The sequence below is a fragment of the Lonchura striata genome, chromosome 27 (genome assembly GCF_046129695.1).
Source record: "Lonchura striata isolate bLonStr1 chromosome 27, bLonStr1.mat, whole genome shotgun sequence".
Taxonomy (NCBI): Eukaryota; Metazoa; Chordata; class Aves; order Passeriformes; family Estrildidae; genus Lonchura; species Lonchura striata.
Genome location: NC_134629.1, coordinates 8,134,455 through 8,152,811, shown reverse-complemented (window position 1 = coordinate 8,152,811; position 18,357 = coordinate 8,134,455). Strand labels below are relative to the sequence as shown.

The window sequence follows — 18,357 nt, the reverse complement described above, 5'->3', positions numbered from 1 at the left end:
TGGGACGGGGCCAGCTGACCTCACTTCACCTGTCCCCTCCTGGTCCCACCTGACCTCACTTCACCTGTCCTCTCCTGGTCCCACCTGACCTCACTTCACCTGTCCCCTCCTCATCCCAGCTGACCTCGCTTCACCTGTCCCCTCCTCATCCCAGCTGACCTCACTTCACCTGTCCCCTCCTGGTGCCACCTGACCTCACTTCACCTGTCCTCTCCTCATCCCACCTGACCCCTCACTTCACCTGTCCCCTCCTCATCCCACCTGACCTCACTTCACCTGTCCTCTCCTGGTCCCACCTGACCTCACTTCACCTGTCCTCTCCTCATCCCAGCTGACCCCTCACTTCACCTGTCCTCTCCTGGTCCCAGCTGACCTCACTTCACCTGTCCTCTCCTCATCCCAGCTGACCTCACTTCACCTGTCCCCTCCTCATCCCACCTGACCTCACTTCACCTGTCCCCTCCTGGTCCCAGCTGACCCCTCACTTCACCTGTCCTCTCCTGGTCCCACCTGACCTCACTTCACCTGTCCTCTCCTCATCCCAGCTGACCCCTCACTTCACCTGTCCTCTCCTGGTCCCACCTGACCTCTCACTTCACCTGTCCCCTCCTGGTCCCACCTGACCTCACTTCACCTGTCCCCTCCTCATCCCACCTGACCTCACTTCACCTGTCCTCTCCTCATCCCAGCTGACCCCTCATTTCACCTGTCCCCTCCTCATCCCACCTGACCTCACTTCACCTGTCCTCTCCTGGTCCCAGCTGACCTCACTTCACCTGTCCCCTCCTGGTCCCACCTGACCCCTCACTTCACCTGTCCTCTCCTCATCCCAGCTAACCCCTCACTTCACCTGTCCCCTCCTCATCCCACCTGACCTCACTTCACCTGTCCTCTCCTCATCCCACCTGACCTCACTTCACCTGTCCCCTCCTCATCCCAGCTGACCTCACTTCACCTGTCCTGTCCTCATCCCACCTGACCCCTCACTTCACCTGTCCTGTCCTCATCCCAGCTGACCCCTCACTTCACCTGTCCTCTCCTGGTCCCCAAGCCCAGACCGGTGTCACCGGGCCACGTGGCTCCGCTGGATCCCAGGGTGGTGGCAAGTGGCCAAGTGCAGGCATATGGTTGGGTTTTATTTTAATGGGGCGCTCATAGATGTTTAATAACTTGCATGGCTCTTTGTTTGCTTTTGATAATCGGGTAATAAAAGAATTCAGGCTGATTTATACAATGTTTTACAGCTGTGCTGTGCATGCAAGTGCCTCCTGTAACTGGCAGGCGTTTGGCGGGGTACCTGCTCTCCCTCGCAGGGCCCGTTTTGTACCCGGAGGGGCCGTAAGAGCCGAGCAGGAGCTGGAAGCGCGGCAGCGGGGGCTGCTGCTCCTCCCGGGCTCGGAGCAGATGGACAGCGATGGGTTGGGATGCTCTGGGAGGAGCTGCGGGCCGGCTCTGAGCGGGAGCGGCGGCTGTTTCACAGGCGGTGTGGGATGGGAGCCCCGTGGCTGTGTGTGCTTCCATGGCTGGCTGTCCTTCCGTGGCTGTCTGTCCTTCCAATCTGTCTGTGCTTCCATGGCTGGCTGTGCTTCCAGTCTGTCTGTGCTTCCATGGCTGGCTGTCCTTCCAATCTGTGCTTCCATGGCTGTCTGTCCTTCCAATCTGTCTGTGCTTCCATGGCTGTCTGTCCTTCCAATCTGTGCTTCCATGGCTGGCTGTCCTTCCAATCTGTCTGTGCTTCCATGGCTGTCTGTCCTTCCAATCTGTGCTTCCATGGCTGGCTGTCCTTCCGTGGCTGTCTGTCCTTCCAATCTGTCTGTGCTTCCATGGCTGGCTGTCCTTCCAATCTGTGCTTCCATGGCTGGCTGTGCTTCCATGGCTGGCTTTCCTTCCATGGCTGTCTGTCCTTCCAATCTGTCCTTCCATGGCTGGCTGTCCTTCCAATCTGTCTGTCCTTCCAATCTGTCTGTCCTTCCATGGCTGTCTGTGCTTCCATGGCTGCCTGTCCTTCCATGGCTGTCTGTCCTTCCAGTCTGTCTGTGCTTCCATGGCTGTCTGTCCTTCCAGTCTGTCTGTGCTTCCATGGCTGTCTGTGCTTCCATGGCTGTCTGTCCTTCCAGTCTGTCTGTGCTTCCATGGCTGTCTGTGCTTCCATGGCTGGCTGTGCTTCCATGGCTGGCTGTCCTTCCAATCTGTCTGTCCTTCCAATCTGTGCTTCCATGGCTGTCTGTCCTTCCAATCTGTGCTTCCATGGCTGTCTGTCCTTCCAATCTGTCTGTCCCCCCAGGGTCTCTCTGTCCCCCCCAGGGTCTCTCTGTCCCCCCAGGTCTGTCTGTCTGTCTGTGCCCCAGGTCTGTCTGTCTGTCTGTGCCCCCGGTCTGACTGTCCCTCGCCCCGCAGAGCTCGGGGGCCCTGGACGTGTCTCTGCCCCCCACGCCGGACATGAAGATCAAGGAGGAGGAGCCGCTGGAGGTGGACTCGTCGCCGCCGGACAGCCCCGCGCCGCGGCCGCGCTCGGCCCCGCGCAGGGACAAGGTGGGCTGGGGTCTGGGCTGGGCTTGTGGGGGCCCCAGCTGGGCTTGTGGGGGTCTGAGCTGGGCTTGTTGGGGTCTGAGCTGGGATTTTTGGGGTCTGGGCTGGGCTTGTTGGGGTCTGGGCTGGGCTTGTGGGGGTCTGGGCTGGGCTTGTGGGGGCCTGGGCTGGGCTTGTTGGGGTCTGGGCTGGGCTTGTGGGGGCCTGGGCTGGGCTTGTGGGGGCCTGGGCTGGGCTTGTTGGGGTCTGGGCTGGGCTTGTTGGGGTCTGGGCTGGGCTTGTGGGGGCCTGGGCTGGGCTTGTTGGGGTCTGGGCTGGGCTTGTGGGGGTCTGGGCTGGGCTTGTTGGGGTCTGGGCTGGGCTTGTTGGGGCCTGGGCTGGGCTTGTGGGGGTCTGGGCTGGGCTTGTGGGGGCCTGGGCTGGGCTTGTGGGGGTCTGGGCTGGGCTTGTGGGGGCCTGGGCTGGGCTTGTGGGGGTCTGAGTTGGGCTTTTTGGGGTCTGGGCTGGGCTTGTGGGGGCCTGGGCTGGGCTTGTGGGGGTCTGGGCTGGGATTTTTGGGGTCTGGGCTGGGCTTGTTGGGGTCTGAGCTGGGCTTGTGGGGGTCTGAGCTGGGCTTGTGGGGGTCTGGGCTGGGCTTGTTGGGGTCTGGGCTGGGCTTGTTGGGGTCTGAGCTGGGATTTTTGGGGCCCCAGCTGGGATTTTTGGGGTCTGAGCTGGGCTTTCTGGAGCCCCAGCTGGACTTGTTGGGGTCTGAGCTGGGATTTTTGGGGCCCCAGCTGGGATTTTTGGGGTCTGAGTTGGGCTTTCTGGAGCCCCAGCTGGGCCGCTGAAGGGACAGGCAGAGGGGCTGGAGATTCACCCCTTTCTAAAGCACCCCAAATGGAGAGGCTGGAGCTTCCAAAACATCCTGAACAGAGAGGCTGGAGCTCTAAAACATCCCAAATGGAGGAGCTGGAGCTCTGAAATACCCCAAAATGAGGGGCTGGAGCTTCACCTCCCTGCCCAGCACCCCGAGCTGAGGGGCTGGATCTTCACCTCCTGTCCAGCACCCTGAGCTGAGGGGCTGGAGGTCTAAAACACCCCAAAATGAGGGGCTGGAGCTTCACCTCCCTGCCCAGCACCCCGAGCTGAGGGGCTGGATCTTCACCTCCTGTCCAGCACCCCAAAATGAGGGGCTGGAGGTCTAAAACACCCCAAAATGAGGGGCTGGAGCTTCACCTCCCTGTCCAGCACTCCGAGCTGAGGGGTTGGAGCTCTGAAATACCCACAAAAGGAGGGGCTGGAGGTCTAAAACACCCCAAAATGAGGGGCTGGAGCTCTGAAATACCCCAAAATGAGGAGCTGGAGCTTCACCTCCCTGTCCAGCACCCCAAAATGAGGAGCTGGAGCTTCACCTCCCTGTCCAGCACCCTGAGCTGAGGGGCTGGAGGTCTAAAACACCCCAAAAGGAGGGGCTGGAGCTTCACCTCCCTGTCCAGCACCCCAAAATGAGGGGCTGGAGCTTCACCTCCCTGTCCAGCACCCCAAAATGAGGAGCTGGAGCTTCACCTCCCTGTCCAGCACCCCAGGCTGAGGGGCTGGAGGTCTAAAACACCCCAAAATGAGGGGCTGGATCTTCACCTCCTGTCCAGCACCCCAAAATGAGGGGCTGGAGGTCTAAAACACCCCAAAATGAGGGGCTGGAGCTTCACCTCCCTGTCCAGCACCCCGAGCTGAGGGGCTGGAGGTCTAAAACACCCCAAAATAAGGGGCTGGAGCTTCACCTCCCTGTCCAGCACCCCGAGCTGAGGGGCTGGAGGTCTAAAACACCCCAAAATAAGGGGCTGGAGCTTCACCTCCCTCTCCAGCACCCCGAGCTGAGGGGCTGGAGCTTCACCTCCCTGTCCAGCACCCCGGGCTGAGTGCTGGAGCTTCACCTCCCTGTCCAGCACCCCGAGCTGAGGGGTTGGAGCTCTGAAATACCCGCAAAAGGAGGGGCTGGAGGTCTAAAACACCCCAAAATGAGGGGCTGGAGCTTCACCTCCTGTCCAGCACCCTGGGCTGAGTGCTGGAGCTTCACCTCCCTGTCCAACACCCCAAAATGAGGGGCTGGAGCTTCACCTCCTGTCCAGCACCCCGGGCTGAGTGCTGGAGGTCTAAAACACCCCAAAATGAGGAGCTGGAGCTTCACCTCCTGCCCAGCACCCCGGGCTGAGTGCTGGAGCCCTTCCCCTCCTCGCCGAGTGCCGGGTGCCGCGCTGCCCCGGCTTTCCGTGCCGGGCAGAGCTGCTGTGCCCGTTTGTGGAGCGGGCAGCAGGGAGGGCGGGCGGTGGCGAGGGGCCGGGTGGGTCAGCAGCCCCGCTGCGTGTTGTGCCCTGCAGGAGAGCCCCTCCAAGCCCGTGGTCCTCTCCGCGCCCACGCCCACCATCGTGCGGCCGGGCTCGCTGCCGCTGCACCTGGGCTACGAGCCCCTGCACCCCACGCTGCCGTCGCCCACCTCCGTCATCACCCAGGCGCCCCCCTCCAACCGACAGCTGGGGTGAGTAGGGGCAGGGAGCGCTGGAATTCTGGAATTCCGGGCCCAGGGAATCCCCCGGAGGAGCTGCCACGGGGCTGTGGGGCTGTCAAGCCATCATGGCACGGCGGGGTGCGGAGCAGGAAGCAGGAACTGATTGTCCTGCGGTGAGGAAACGAGGCAGAACTCGCTGAAACGAGGCAGAACTCGCTGAAACGAGGCAAAACTCACCGTGGGGAGAGATGAAAGCGTTCTTCCCGCTCAGCACGGCGCTGGCTGCTGGGGAGTGTGGCTGGGGCTGGGATGGCTCAGGGAATGTGTCAGGGATTGTGTCTGGGATTGCTCAGGGAATGTGTGTGGGATTGTGTCTGGGATGGCTCAGGGATTGTGTCAGGGATTGTGTCTGGGTCTGGGATGGCTCAGGGATTGTGTGTGGAGCAGCAATGGCTCAGGGATTGTGTCAGGGATTGTATCTGGGTCTAGGATGGCTCAGGGATTGTGTGTGGGATTGTGTCTGGGATTGCTCAGGGAATGTGTGTGGAGCAGCAATGGCTCAGGGATTGTGTCAGGGATTGTGTCTGGGATGGCTCAGGGAATGTGTGTGGGATTGTGTCTGGGATGGCTCAGGGATTGTGTGTGGAGCAGCAATGGCTCAGGGATTGTGTCAGGGATTGTATCTGGGTCTAGGATGGCTCAGGGATTGTGTGTGGGATTGTGTCTGGGATGGCTCAGGGAATGTGTGTGGGATTGTGTCTGGGATGGCTCAGGGATTGTGTGTGGAGCAGCAATGGCTCAGGGATTGTGTCAGGGATTGTATCTGGGTCTGGGATGGCTCAGGGATTGTGTCAGGGATTGTGTGTGGAGCAGCAATGGCTCAGGGAATGTGTCAGGGATTGTATCTGGGTCTGGGATGGCTCAGGGATTGTGGCTCAGGAGGGATGGAGGGAGGGAGGGAGGGCAGGAGGGCAGGAGGTGCCCTCGGGGGTGCCCGTGTCCCCCTGGCCGGGCAGCGCTGCAGAGCCGGGCTGTTGCAGGTCTCCCGGCGGCTCCCTCCCGCTCGTGGTGCAGCTCGCCAACGGCCAGGCCGTGCCCGTGCTGCCCGGCCCCGCCGTGCAGATGCCGTCCGTCATCTCGGTGAGAGACTGCCCTGCCCTCCCTGCCCTCCCTGCCCGTGCCATCGCTGCCCGGGCCTGAGGGTCCCACCAATCCCTCGGGAAAGATCCAAACCCCGGCAGAGGGCTGGCACTGCCAGGCCGGGGCTGGCAGCCCCAGGGTCCCCAGGAGCCGCTGCCCCTTGGAGCAGCCGAGCCCGCCGGGAGCGCGTCCGGCCACCGCGGCCACTGCGGCCACTGCGGCCACTGCGGCCACTGCGGCCACTGCGGCCACCATGGCCATGGAACAGCACCTGGGGAGGGGAGGGAGGGGAAGGGAAGGGAAGGGGAAGGGAAGGGAAGGGAAGGGAAGGGAAGGGAAGGGAAGGGAAGGGAAGGGAAGGGAAGGGAAGGGAAGGGAAGGGAAGGGAAGGGAAGGGAAGGGAAGGGAAGGGAAGGGAAGGGAAGGGAAGGGAAGGGAAGGGAAGGGAAGGGAAGGGAAGGGAAGGGAAGGGAAGGGAAGGGAAGGGAAGGGGAAGGGAAGGGAAGGGAAGGGAAGGAGCTGCCCCTCCCTGGGCTCCGAGCAGGGTGGTTCCAGCGCAGCCGCCGTGGCTGGCAGCCAGAGTCACGGCGGGCAGGGGTTGAGGCACTTGCCAGGGCTGGCAGCCCTGCCGTGCCAGGGAGCTCCCGCAGGGCTGCTGCCCGTGCCAACGCTGCTGTCCCTGCTGCCCTCGCAGCTGGCCCGGCCCATGGCCATGGTGCCCAACGTCCCCGGCATTCCCGGGCCCCCCATCAACAGCAGCGGGTCCCTGTCGCCCTCGGGACTCCCGGTGCACTCCGAGGCCAAAATGGTGAGTGGGGGCACGGCGTCCCTCAGCCTCCAGCAGCTCCTGCCTGGAGGCTTTTCCACCCCATGGCCCTGCTGTGGGCACAGCCTGCTCAGTCCCTGGAGCTGCCAGCTGGGCAGGGAATTGCTGCCAGTGGCAGCAGAGAGCTGGGCTGGGCACTGCCCGCTGGGCTGGGCTGGGCTGGGCCGGGCTGGGCTGGGCCGGGCTGGGCTGGGCTGGACACTGGACTGGGCTGGGCTGGGAACTGCCCACTGGGCTGGGCTGGGCACTGCCCGCTGGGCTGGGCTGGGCTGGGCCGGGCTGGGCTGGGCTGGGCACTGCCCACTGGGCTGGGCTGGGCTGGGCTGGGCTGGGCTGGGCTGGGAACTGCCCACTGGGCTGGGCTGGGCACTGCCCGCTGGGCTGGGCTGGGCTGGGCTGGGCTGGGCTGGGCTGGGCCGGGCTGGGCTGGGCTGGGCACTGCCCGCTGGGCTGGGCTGGGCTGGGCTGGGCTGGGCTGGGCCGGGCTGGGCTGGGCTGGGAACTGCCCACTGGGCTGGGCTGGGCACTGCCCGCTGGGCTGGGCTGGGCTGGGCTGGGCTGGGCTGGGCCGGGCTGGGCTGGGCTGGGCTGGGCTGGGCTGGGCCGGGCTGGGCTGGGCTGGGAACTGCCCACTGGGCTGGGCTGGGCACTGCCCGCTGGGCTGGGCTGGGCTGGGCTGGGCTGGGCTGGGCCGGGCTGGGCTGGGCTGGGCTGGGCTGGGCTGGGCCGGGCTGGGCTGGGCTGGGAACTGCCCACTGGGCTGGGCTGGGCACTGCCCGCTGGGCTGGGCTGGGCTGGGCTGGGCTGGGCCGGGCTGGGCTGGGCCGGGCTGGGAACTGCCCACTGGGCTGGGCTGGGCTGGGCTGGGCACTGCCCGCTGGGCTGGGCTGGGCTGGACACTGCCCGCTGGGCTGGGCTGGGCTGGGCCGGGCTGGGCTGGACTGGGCTGGGCTGGGCTGGGCTGGGCCGGGCTGGGCTGGGCCGGGCTGGGCTGGGCCGGGCTGGGAACTGCCCACTGGGCTGGGCTGGGCTGGGCTGGGCACTGCCCGCTGGGCTGGGCTGGGCTGGACACTGCCCGCTGGGCTGGGCTGGACTGGGCTGGGCTGGGCTGGGCTGGGCTGGGCTGGACACTGGACTGGGCTGGGAACTGCCCATTGGGCTGGGCCGGGCTGGGCTGGGCTGGGCTGGACTGGGCTGGGCCGGGCTGGACTGGACTGGACTGGGCTGGGCTGGGCTGGGCTGGGCTGGGCTGGGCCGGGCTGGGCCGGGCTGGACTGGACTGGACTGGGCTGGGCTGGGCTGGGCTGGGCTGGGCTGGGCCGGGCTGGGCCGGGCTGGGCTGTGCTGGGCTGGGCTGGACTGGGCTGGGCTGTACACTGCCCACTGGGCTGGGCTGTGCTGGGCTGGGCTGGGCTGGGCCGGGCTGGGCTGGGCCGGGCACTGTTGGTGCTGCAGGGTGGCAGGAGCTGCTGGGGGCCCCGGCAGCTCCTCTGATGCCCCTCTTTGCTCCCCGGGCAGAGGCTGAAGGCCAGCCTGGCCGCCTCCTCCTCGCTGAACGGCGGCAGCCTGGCCGTGGGCTCGGCCAGCAGCATGGTGACCGCGCGGCCCGAGCAGAGCCAGGCCCTCGGCCAGCACCCCGACGCGCCCTCGCCGGCCCAGCCGCAGGTGGGTGCAGCTGCTGGGGCTGCAGGGGCTGCAGGGGCTGCAGCTGCTGGGGCTGCAGGGGCTGCGGCTGGGGCTGCTGCAGCTGCTGCGGCTGCCCCAAGGAGCAGAACAGCCCCCAGCGCCCTCCCCGCGGTGCAGAACGCAGTAAAAGCTGTTCTTGCAGTGCTGCTCCAGCACTGAGGCTCTGCCCGAGAGCCCAGGAGCTGGGCAGGAACATTTCCCCTCCCAGCCCATCAGCGGGGCTGGCTGCTGGTGCCAGCCAGATGCCAGCCTGCCATCAGTGGCCACTGCTCCGGGCTCGCGTGGGCTCGCCAAGTTTAATCTTGGGTTTGTTTGCCAAGTTTAATCTCGGGTGGGCTTGCAGAGTTTAATCTCGGGTGGATTTGCCGAGTTTAATCTCAGGTGGGTTTGCCAAATTTAATCTCGGGTGGGTTTGCTGAGTTTAATCTCAGGTGGATTTGCCGAGTTTAATCTCAGGTGGGTTTGCCAAATTTAATCTCGGGTGGGTTTGCAGAGTTTAATCTTGAGTGGATTTGCCGAGTTTAATCTCAGGTGGATTTGCCAAATTTAATCTCGGGTGGGTTTGCTGAGTTTAATCTCAGGTGGATTTGCTGAGTTTAAATCTTGGGAGGGTTTGCAAATTTAATCTCGGGTGGATTTGCCGAGTTTAATCTCAGGTGGGTTTGCCAAATTTAATCTCGGGTGGGTTTGCTGAGTTTAATCTCAGGTGGGTTTGCCAAATTTAATCTCGGGTGGGTTTGCTGAGTTTAATCTCGGGTGGATTTGCCGAGTTTAATCTCAGGTGGGTTTGCCAAATTTAATCTCGGGTGGGTTTGCTGAGTTTAATCTCAGGTGGATTTGCTGAGTTTAAATCTTGGGAGGGTTTGCAAATTTAATCTCGGGTGGATTTGCCGAGTTTAATCTCAGGTGGGTTTGCCAAATTTAATCTCGGGTGGGTTTGCTGAGTTTAATCTCAGGTGGGTTTGCCAAATTTAATCTCGGGTGGGTTTGCTGAGTTTAATCTCGGGTGGATTTGCCGAGTTTAATCTCAGGTGGGTTTGCCAAATTTAATCTCGGGTGGGTTTGCTGAGTTTAATCTCAGGTGGATTTGCTGAGTTTAAATCTTGGGAGGGTTTGCAAATTTAATCTCGGGTGGATTTGCCGAGTTTAATCTCTGTCTGCTGCCGTGGGGCCGGGCTGACCCCACAGCCTTGGGGGCTACAGAACCGGGGCCCAACAAATCCTCCTGTTCCTTGTTACCTCCGAGACCTTGTTTGGCCGGAGGTTTTGAGGGGAAAATTAACTTTAGAAGCAAATCAGCTGTTTCAAACCCGGGTGTGCCCTGCCCCGAGCAGCGCCCGCGCCTCGCTGGCCGCGGCACCGAGCTCGGCTCCGCTCTGCGGTGCCGGCGCCGTGTGCTGCGTGCCGCAGAGCCGTGCTGAGCCTGTCCCCGTGCCCGTGCCCGTGCCAGGTGTCCCCGGCCCAGCCCACGGCCACGGGCGGGCGGCGGCGGCGCGCGGCGGACGAGGACCCGGACGAGCGGCGGCAGCGCTTCCTGGAGCGGAACCGCGCGGCCGCCTCGCGCTGCCGCCAGAAGCGCAAGCTCTGGGTGTCCTCCCTGGAGAAGAAAGCCGAGGAGCTGACGAGCCAGAACATCCAGCTGAGCGTGAGTATGTACTGGGGCTGAGCGCAGCCCCGGCACGGCCCTGGCACGGCGCTGGCACGGCGCTGGCACAGGCACAGTGCTGCCCTGGCATGGCCCTGGCACGGCCCTGGCACGGCGCTGGCACGGGCACAGTGCTGCCCTGGCACGGCCCTGGCACGGCCCTGGCACGGCGCTGGCACGGGCACAGTGCTGCCCTGGCACGGCCCTGGCACAGCCCTTTGTCTCCCCCGAGCCCCGGAGCAGCTGATGGTGCACAGTGGGATCTCCTTTTCTCTGCTGTGCCAGGGGTGCAGCACCCTGGGATGCCCAGGAGCTCTCCCAGTTCTCCCAGAGCGTTCCCAGTTCTCCCGGAGCTCTCCCAGTTCTCCCGGAGCGTTCCCAGTTCTCCCAGAGCTCTCCCAGTTCTCCCGGAGCGCTCCCAGTTCTCCCAGAGCTCTCCCAGTTCTCCCTGAGCATTCCCAGTTCTCCCAGAGCGTTCCCAGTTCTCCCGGCGCGCTCCCAGTTCTCCCAGAGAGCTCCCAGTTCTCCCTGAGCATTCCCAGTTCTCCCAGAGCATTCCTAGTTCTCCCAGAGCATTCCCAGTTCTCCCAGAGCATTCCTAGTTCTCCCAGAGCATTCCCAGTTCTCCCAGTGCTCTCCCAGTGTCTCTGGGGTGGGTGGCAGTGGCAGGAGGGCTCAGGAGGAGCTCAGTGACCCCAGCCAGGGACAGGGAGGGCCCCTGGTGTCCCCCCAAACTGCTGTCCCTGTCCCCCCAGAGCTGTCCCTGTCCCGCTGTCCCCCCCAAACTGCTGCCCCGGTGTCCCCCCAGAGCCGGGGCTGTCCTGCTGTCTCCCCAAAGCTGGACCTGTCCCCAGTGTCCCCCCAGAGCTGTCCCTGTCCCGCTGTCCCCCCAGAGTTGTCCCTGTCCCCACTGTCCCCCCAAACTGCTGTCCTGCTGTCCCCCCAGAGCTGTCCCTGTCCCCCTGTCCCCCCAGAGCTGTCCCTGCCCCGCTGTCCCCCCAAACTGCTGTCCCTGTCCCCCCAGATCTGTCCCTGTCCCGCTGTCCCCCCAGATCTGTCCCTGTCCCCCCAGATCTGTCCCTGTCCCTGTCCCCCCAGAGCTGTCCCTGTCCCGCTGTCCCCCCAGATCTGTCCCTGTCCCCCCAGAGCTGTCCCTGTCCCGCTGTCCCCCCAGATCTGTCCCTGTCCCCCCAGATCTGCCCCTGTCCCCAGTGTCCCCCCAGATCTGTCCCTGTCCCCAGTGTCCCCCCAGATCTGTCCCTGTCCCCCCAGATCTGCCCCTGCCCCGCTGTCCCCCCAGAGCTGTCCCTGTCCTGCTGTCCCCCCAAACTGCTGTCCTGGTGTCCCCCCAGATCTGCCCCTGTCCCCAGTGTCCCCCCAGATCTGTCCCTGTCCCCCCAGATCTGCCCCTGCCCCGCTGTCGCCCCAGCTCGGGGCCCAGCAGAGCCGCGGCCGGGCCCCGGGGCGCTGCGGTGACTCGGCCCCGCTGTCCCCTCAGAACGAGGTGACGCTGCTCCGGAACGAGGTGGCTCAGCTGAAGCAGCTCCTGCTGGCCCACAAGGACTGTCCCGTCACCGCCCTGCAGAAGAAGAGCCACGGCTACCTGGGTGAGTGGTGGCCGTGCCACCGCGGGCCGGGGCTGCTCCCGGGAGGGGACTGTCCCCTCGGGCCGTGCCTGTCCCCCTGCCACCCCTGCCACCCCTGCCACCCCTGCCACCCCTGCCACCCCCTGCCACCCCTGTCACCCTGTTGTCACCCCCTTATCACCCCCTGCCACCCCTGCCACCCCCTGCCACCCCTGTCACCCCCACCACCCTATTGTCACCCCCTTATCACCCCCTGTCACCCACCCGTCACCCCCTGTCACTCGGGGTCACTGCAGGCCAGGGCTGGCACATCACAGAACCCACCAGGTAGTGCAGAACGGCACAGGACACCCCAAAACCCCCAGAAATGCCCCAAAAAGGCATTTCTGCCCATCTCCTGACGAGGAGGATCCCCCAGATTGTCCCAGATTGGCCTTGGGGTGGCACTTGCCAGGGGCAGTGCCCGGGGCAGGGTCTGTGTCCCTGTCCCTCTGCAGGTGGGGTCTGCAGCGGCTCTCCCTGCTCTGGCTGCCCTTTTTCATCCTTTTGGAATCCCAAATTTGCAGCTCTGAGCCCTTTTCCATCCCTTTTTCGTCCCAAATTTGCTGCTCCGAGCCCTTTTTCATCCCTTTTTCATCCCAAATTTGCTGCTCTGATCCCTTTTTCATCCCAAATTTGCAGCTCCGAGCCCTTTTTCATCCTTTTGGAATCCCAAATTTGCTGCTCTGATCCCTTTTTCATCCCAAATCTGCTGCTCCGAGCCCTTTTTCATCCCTTTTTCATCCCAAATCTGCTGCTCCAAGCCCTTTTTCATCCCAAATTTGCTGCTCCGAGCCCTTTTTTATCCTTTTTTTCATCCAAAATTTGCTGCTCTGAGCCCTTTTCCATCCCTTTTTCGTCCCAAATTTGCTGCTCTGAGCCCTTTTTCATCCCAAATTTGCAGCTCCGAGCCCTTTTCCATCCGTTTTTCATCCCAAATTTGCTGCTCCGAGCCCTTTTTCATCCCTTTTTCATCCCAAATTTGCTGCTCCAAGCCCTTTTTTATCCTTTTGGAATCCCAAATTTGCTGCTCCGAGCCCTTTTTCATCCTTTTTTCGTCCCAAATTTGCTGCTCTGATCCCTTTTTCATCCCAAATCTGCTGCTCCGCAGCAAAGGCCGTGTCAGGCAAGGCCAGGCTCTCTCCATGACATCATGGAGCTCCATTGCTCATTCTCTGCAATTCCCACCGAGCTGGCTCGGCTTGGGAGTTACAAAAAAAAAAGAAAAAGGCTCTTTTTTATCTCCTTTTCTTCCCATAATTTTTTTTTAATGCTGCCTGCTCCATTTTAACACGCGCTGGTTCCTCCTGCCCTCCCTGCAGCTGCAGCTCCAGGCTTTGGGAGGACGCTGGAGTCCTCTAGCGTTCCTTGGAAAAACGGGAGGACAGGCTGAGAGCTTGGAAACCGCAAAAACCGCGGGAGAAAAAGGGGGAAAAAACCCTAAAAAAGGGAAATTGGGCGTCCCTGGGGGCTGTGCCCTGAGCCGTGTGGGGGTCTCGGAATCCTGCCCTGCCCGGGGGCACGGGGGCTGCTGGAGGGGCAGCACAGCCCCGTCCCCGTCCCCTCTGCCCCTTTTTGTGTCCTGAACAAAGGCCGGGAGCTGCTGCTGCTCCGGCGCTTCCCGGGGATCCCGGGAATGGGATCCCGGGAATGGGATCCCGGGAATGGGATCCCGGGAATGGGATCCCGGGAATGGGAGATCGCTCTGCTCCCCCCTGCCCAGCCCGGGGAGGGGCGAGACCCCACGCCTGCTTTCTCCCCAGGGTTTCCTGTGGCACAAATACCCAGAAATACACAGAAATGTCCTAGAAATACCCCAGAAATATCCAGAAATACCCCAGAAATGTCCTAGAAATATCCCAGAAATACCCAGAAATACCCAGAAATACCCCAGAAATATCCAGCAATGCCCCAGCAATGCCCCAGCAATACCCAGAAATACCCCAGCAATACCCAGAAATGTCCCAGAAATACCCCAGAAATACCTCAGAAATACCTCAGAAATACCCAGCAATACCCAGCAATACCCCCAGAAATACCTCAGAAATACCCAGAAATATCCCAGAAATACCCCAGAAATACCCAGCAATACCCAGCAATACCCCAGAAATACCTCAGAAATACCCAGAAATATCCTAGAAATATCCCAGAAATACCCAGCAATACCCCAGAAATACCCAGAAATATCCTGAAATATCCCAGAAATATCCAGAAATATCCCAGAAATACCCAGGCCCGCTCTCAGCTCTGCTGTGCCCCGGCCAGTCCCTGATGCTCTTCTCTCCCTCTCCCCTCTCCCCCATCCCCTCTCCCCTCTCCCCCATCCCCTCTCCCCTCTCCCCCATCCCCTCTCCCCTCTCCCCTCTCTCCTCTCCCCTCTCCCCCATCCCCTCTCCCCCATCCCCTCATCCCCTCTCCCCCATCCCCTCTCTCCTCTCCCCCATCCCCTCTCCCCTCTCCCCCATCCCCTCTCCCCTCTCCCCCATCCCCTCTCCCCTCTCCCTCTCCCCCATCCCCTCTCCCCTCTCCCCCGTCCCCTCTCCCTCTCCCCGTCCCCTCTCGCCCCGCAGAGAGCCCGAAGGAGAGCTCGGAGCCCGCGGGCTCTCCGGCGCCCGTCATCCAGCACGGCTCGGCCGCGGCGGCGCCGCACGGGCCGGGCACGGCGCGCTCGGCCGCCGAGGCCGTGGCCAGCTCGGTGCTGGCGCAGCTGGCCGGGCAAAGGACAGAGCTGGCCGTGCCCGCGGCCTCGCCCGTCATCGTGGCCCCACAGTCGCAGTCTGCCGGCAGATGATGCCCCGAGCCCGCACGGACTGACGGCCCCGCCGGGACCCCTCCTCTCCCGTCGGGGTTTTACTCTTCTCCTGGTTTGGTGTTGAGTTCAGGGCAGCTCCGGCGCTCTCCCGCTGCCCGCGGAGCTCCGGGAAGGGCGGATCCGGGGATCCGTGGGGCTGACACTAAACTGGCCTGTCCCCGGGCTGTGACACTCCTGCAGGACCCTGTGACACTCCTGTCCCCTGGCAGGACCCTGTGACACTCCTGTCCCCTGGCAGGACCCTGTGACACTCCTGCTGTCCCCTGGCAGGACCCTGTGACACTCCTGCTGTCCCCTGTGACACTCCTGTCCCCTGGCAGGACCCTGTGACACTCCTGCAGGACCCTGTGACACTCCTGTCCCCTGGCAGGACCCTGTGACACTCCTGCTGTTCCCTGGCAGGACCCTGTGACACCCCTGTCCCCTGGCAGGACCCTGTGACACTCCGGTCCCCTGGCAGGACCCTGTGACACTCCTGCAGGACCCTGTGACACTCCTGCTGTCCCCTGGCAGGACCCTGTGACACTCCTGTCCCCTGGCAGGACCCTGTGACACTCCTGCTGTCCCCTGGCAGGACCCTGTGACACTCCTGCTGTCCCCGTGCTGTCCCGGGCTCGTCCCCACTCCCCGAACCGTTGCACCTTCACCAGGAGCTCTGAGCTGCCCCAGCCCCAGCCGTGGATTTTGGGGGGCAGGACTGCTCTGGGCTTGTGCCCCTGCGCCTGGGACGAGGGCACAGCGAGGGGCTGGGGCCGGACGGGTCCCGGGCGCTCGGGGGTCCCAGGCCGGGGCCGCGTTCCCGGGAATTGGGGCTGCAGCAGCCGGGGTCCCCGCGGCCGCCCAGCCCCGGCTGCCCCGGGCAAGCCCGGCCCCGCTCGGGGCTCGCCTCGGACCGCAGCGGTGCCCTCAAATCACGGGGGGCTCCTGCTCCGAGCGGAGGCAGCACAAAGGATTCGGGCCCGATCCCTCCTGCACGGTGAGGAGCTGGGACCGGGCCCTGTGCTGGGGACACCGGGCTGTCCCCGTGTCCTGTGGGGCTGCCGCGTGCTCTTGGGGTGCGGAAGGAATCCTGTCCCGCTCCTGGAATTCCGGCCCCTCACAGGTCCCCCCTCCGCCAAGCCCCCCTCAGGTCGCACTCGCCACTTTGGAGCCAGGCTGGTTTCTCCAGGTGATCCCGGTTCCCAGGGACAGCGAAACCCAAAGCCGGGGCTGAGCAGGAGACGCGGATCTGAGCGCTGCTGGGAGAGTCCTGAGCTTCGGGGTTTTCCCAGCGATGGAATCCAAAGCAGCTCTTCCTCAGCTGGGATCGGGATCGGGATCGGGATCGGGATCGGGATCAGGATCAGGATCGGGGTTGGGTCGGGGTCGGGGTGGGTTTCTGTTGCTGCTCCCGCACTCCCCTTTCCCCTCTTGCTCATCCCAGCTCCTCTCCGTGCTCGGGGTCACATCCAGCCTCGGGAATCTCTTGTCGGGGTCCCGCACAGCCCCCAAACGCCTTTTCCCCCCTTAAAGCTGTTCCTAAAGCCCAGCCCGGGGCTCGCAGCCTCCCCTGTCCCGGCCAGGAGGGTCCAGGTGAGGCCAGGGAGGGCTCGGGCTGTTCTGGGGGATCCTCAGAGGGTCCAGGTGAGGCCAGGGAGGGCTCGGGCTGTTCTGGGGGATCCTCGGGGGGTCCAGGTGAGGCCAGGGAGGGCTCAGGCCGTTCTGGGGGATCCTCGGAGGGTCCAGGTGAGGCCAGGGAGGGCTCGGGCTGTTCTGGGGGATCCTCGGAGGGTCCAGGAGGGTCCAGGTGAGGCCAGGGAGGGCTCGGGCCATTCTGGGGGATCCTCGGGGGGTCCAGGAGGGTCCAGGTGAGGCCAGGGAGGGCTCAGGGTGTTCTGGGGGATCCTCGGGGGGGCTGCAGGAGCTGCAGGATGCCGGGGAGTCCCTCGGGGAAGGAGAATTGAGCTCTGGGCTGGTCCCACCGCTGGCTCCCGTTTGCTGTGGGGGCCTGGCTGGCAGAACCAGGGAGAGCAAAGGCTGGAAAATGCAGGACGGTGTTTGGATCGAGGGCAGCAGCTTCCCCAGCCCCTCACTGCCCTGGGGGCACGGCTGGGTTTTGTCTGGTGGGGTTTTCCTGCCCCTCGGGATGGGGGTGCAGGAGCAGCTTTCTCCCCGTCCCTGCATGGCCTGAAGCTCCCCATTCCCACATCCCCCATCGCCAGTGCCTTGAAAATTTCTGCAAATCCCGAAAAAGAAAGCTGGGAAAGCTCCAAACGTGGTCAGGGACAAGCGGGAGCGAGCTGGACCCGGGCTGGGCTGTACCTGGGTCAGCTGTGGCTGCACTCACAGGGTTGGAGCTTCCCGTGCCCGTCCCACGCGTGTTTTACCCCAAAAGCAGCCACTCCTCACTCTGTGACCAGTTTTGGGGCAAACCCCCCCCCGATTCTGCCCCGTGGTGATTCCTCCCGCTTTTCCGGGGTGGCAGCCCCCGGCCCCGCTCGGCAGCGCCGGGCGCCTGCACTTTGCTCTGCCAGCCCCGGGAATGCCGGGGGGCCGAGCCTTCCTCCTGCTGTCCTCTGCTGTCCCCCCTGTCCCCGCTGTCCCTCCCTGTCCCCCCTGTCCCCGCTCCTGTCCCCCCTATCCCCTCCCATCCCCTCCTATCCCCCTGTCCCCCCTGTCCCCTCCTGTTCCTCCCGTCCCCCCTGTCCCCTCCCATCCCCTCCTATCCCCCCTGTCCCCCCTGTCCCCTCCTGTCCCCCCCTGTCCCCCCTGTCCCCCCCTGTCCCCTCCTGTTCCTCCTCCCGTCCCCCCTGTCCCCTCCCGTCCCCCCCTGTCCCCTCCCATCCCCTCCTGTCCCTCCCTATTCCCCCTCCTGTCCCTCCCTGTCCCCTCCTGTCCCCTCTGTTCCCCCTGTCCCCTCCTGTCCCCCCCCGTCCCCTCTGTCCCCTCCTGTCCCTCCTGTCCCTCCCTGCCGGGACCTGCAGCCCGGGGGTCATCGGGGGCTCTCGCAGCTCTGTGGGGTCGGAAGGGCCCCGCTAGGGCCGGGTTTGGGGGACGGGGAGCGGGATCGGCTGCGGGAATTTGGGATTTATGGATTTTATCGGAATTATTGAACAGGAACGAATGGCTGCAAACCAGGCCCTGGGAACCCTCCCTCCTCTTCCTCCCTTTTCAGCCTTCAAATCCCTCCGGATCGGGCGGGGTGCGAAGGGTTGGTGCCTGTTTCCCCCCACCCCCACTGGTGTTTTTTCGGGAATTCTTGGCTCAGGTGGGAATTGTGTCATTTTGGGGTTCCTGGACCCGTTCCTGCCCTGTTCGCCCCAGTCCCGCTCACGCGGGGGCCCCGAAACGAGCCCGGGAGGTGCCGAAGGGACACGGGAGGAGGGTCCTGGGCGCGCCCCCCACCCCCCAGCTGCTTTGTGCCACGAGCTTTGACGATCAATAATGGAAGAAGCCAAAAAAAGGACCCCTCGAGTACCTGTGTAGTATCTTACCAGTCCATATCGAGCGTATACGCACCCATATATCGTAGAGCGGCCGCCGCGGGTCTGACCGACCCCCGCGCCCCCGAGGGACCCCCGCCCGCCCGGGCTCCTGTGAGCGGGTCCTCACAGCCCCGCGGGGCCC

The 18,357-nt window shown here is 63.9% G+C and overlaps 1 protein-coding gene across 1 annotated transcript in view; it reads left to right on the top strand.

Moving 5' to 3' along the window:
- The window catches only part of LOC110480537 (cyclic AMP-dependent transcription factor ATF-7), a 66,508-nt gene extending 51,778 nt beyond the window's left edge, over positions 1-14,730 (top strand). Inside the window, exons 5-12 of the mRNA XM_077788680.1 lie at positions 2,398-2,532; positions 4,890-5,047; positions 6,058-6,157; positions 6,852-6,965; positions 8,502-8,648; positions 10,120-10,314; positions 11,813-11,921; positions 14,510-14,730. Coding sequence (XP_077644806.1) covers positions 2,398-2,532; positions 4,890-5,047; positions 6,058-6,157; positions 6,852-6,965; positions 8,502-8,648; positions 10,120-10,314; positions 11,813-11,921; positions 14,510-14,730 — 1,179 coding nt within the window. The remainder of the gene's footprint in view (positions 1-2,397; positions 2,533-4,889; positions 5,048-6,057; positions 6,158-6,851; positions 6,966-8,501; positions 8,649-10,119; positions 10,315-11,812; positions 11,922-14,509) is intronic.
- The last annotated feature ends 3,627 nt before the right edge of the window (positions 14,731-18,357 follow it).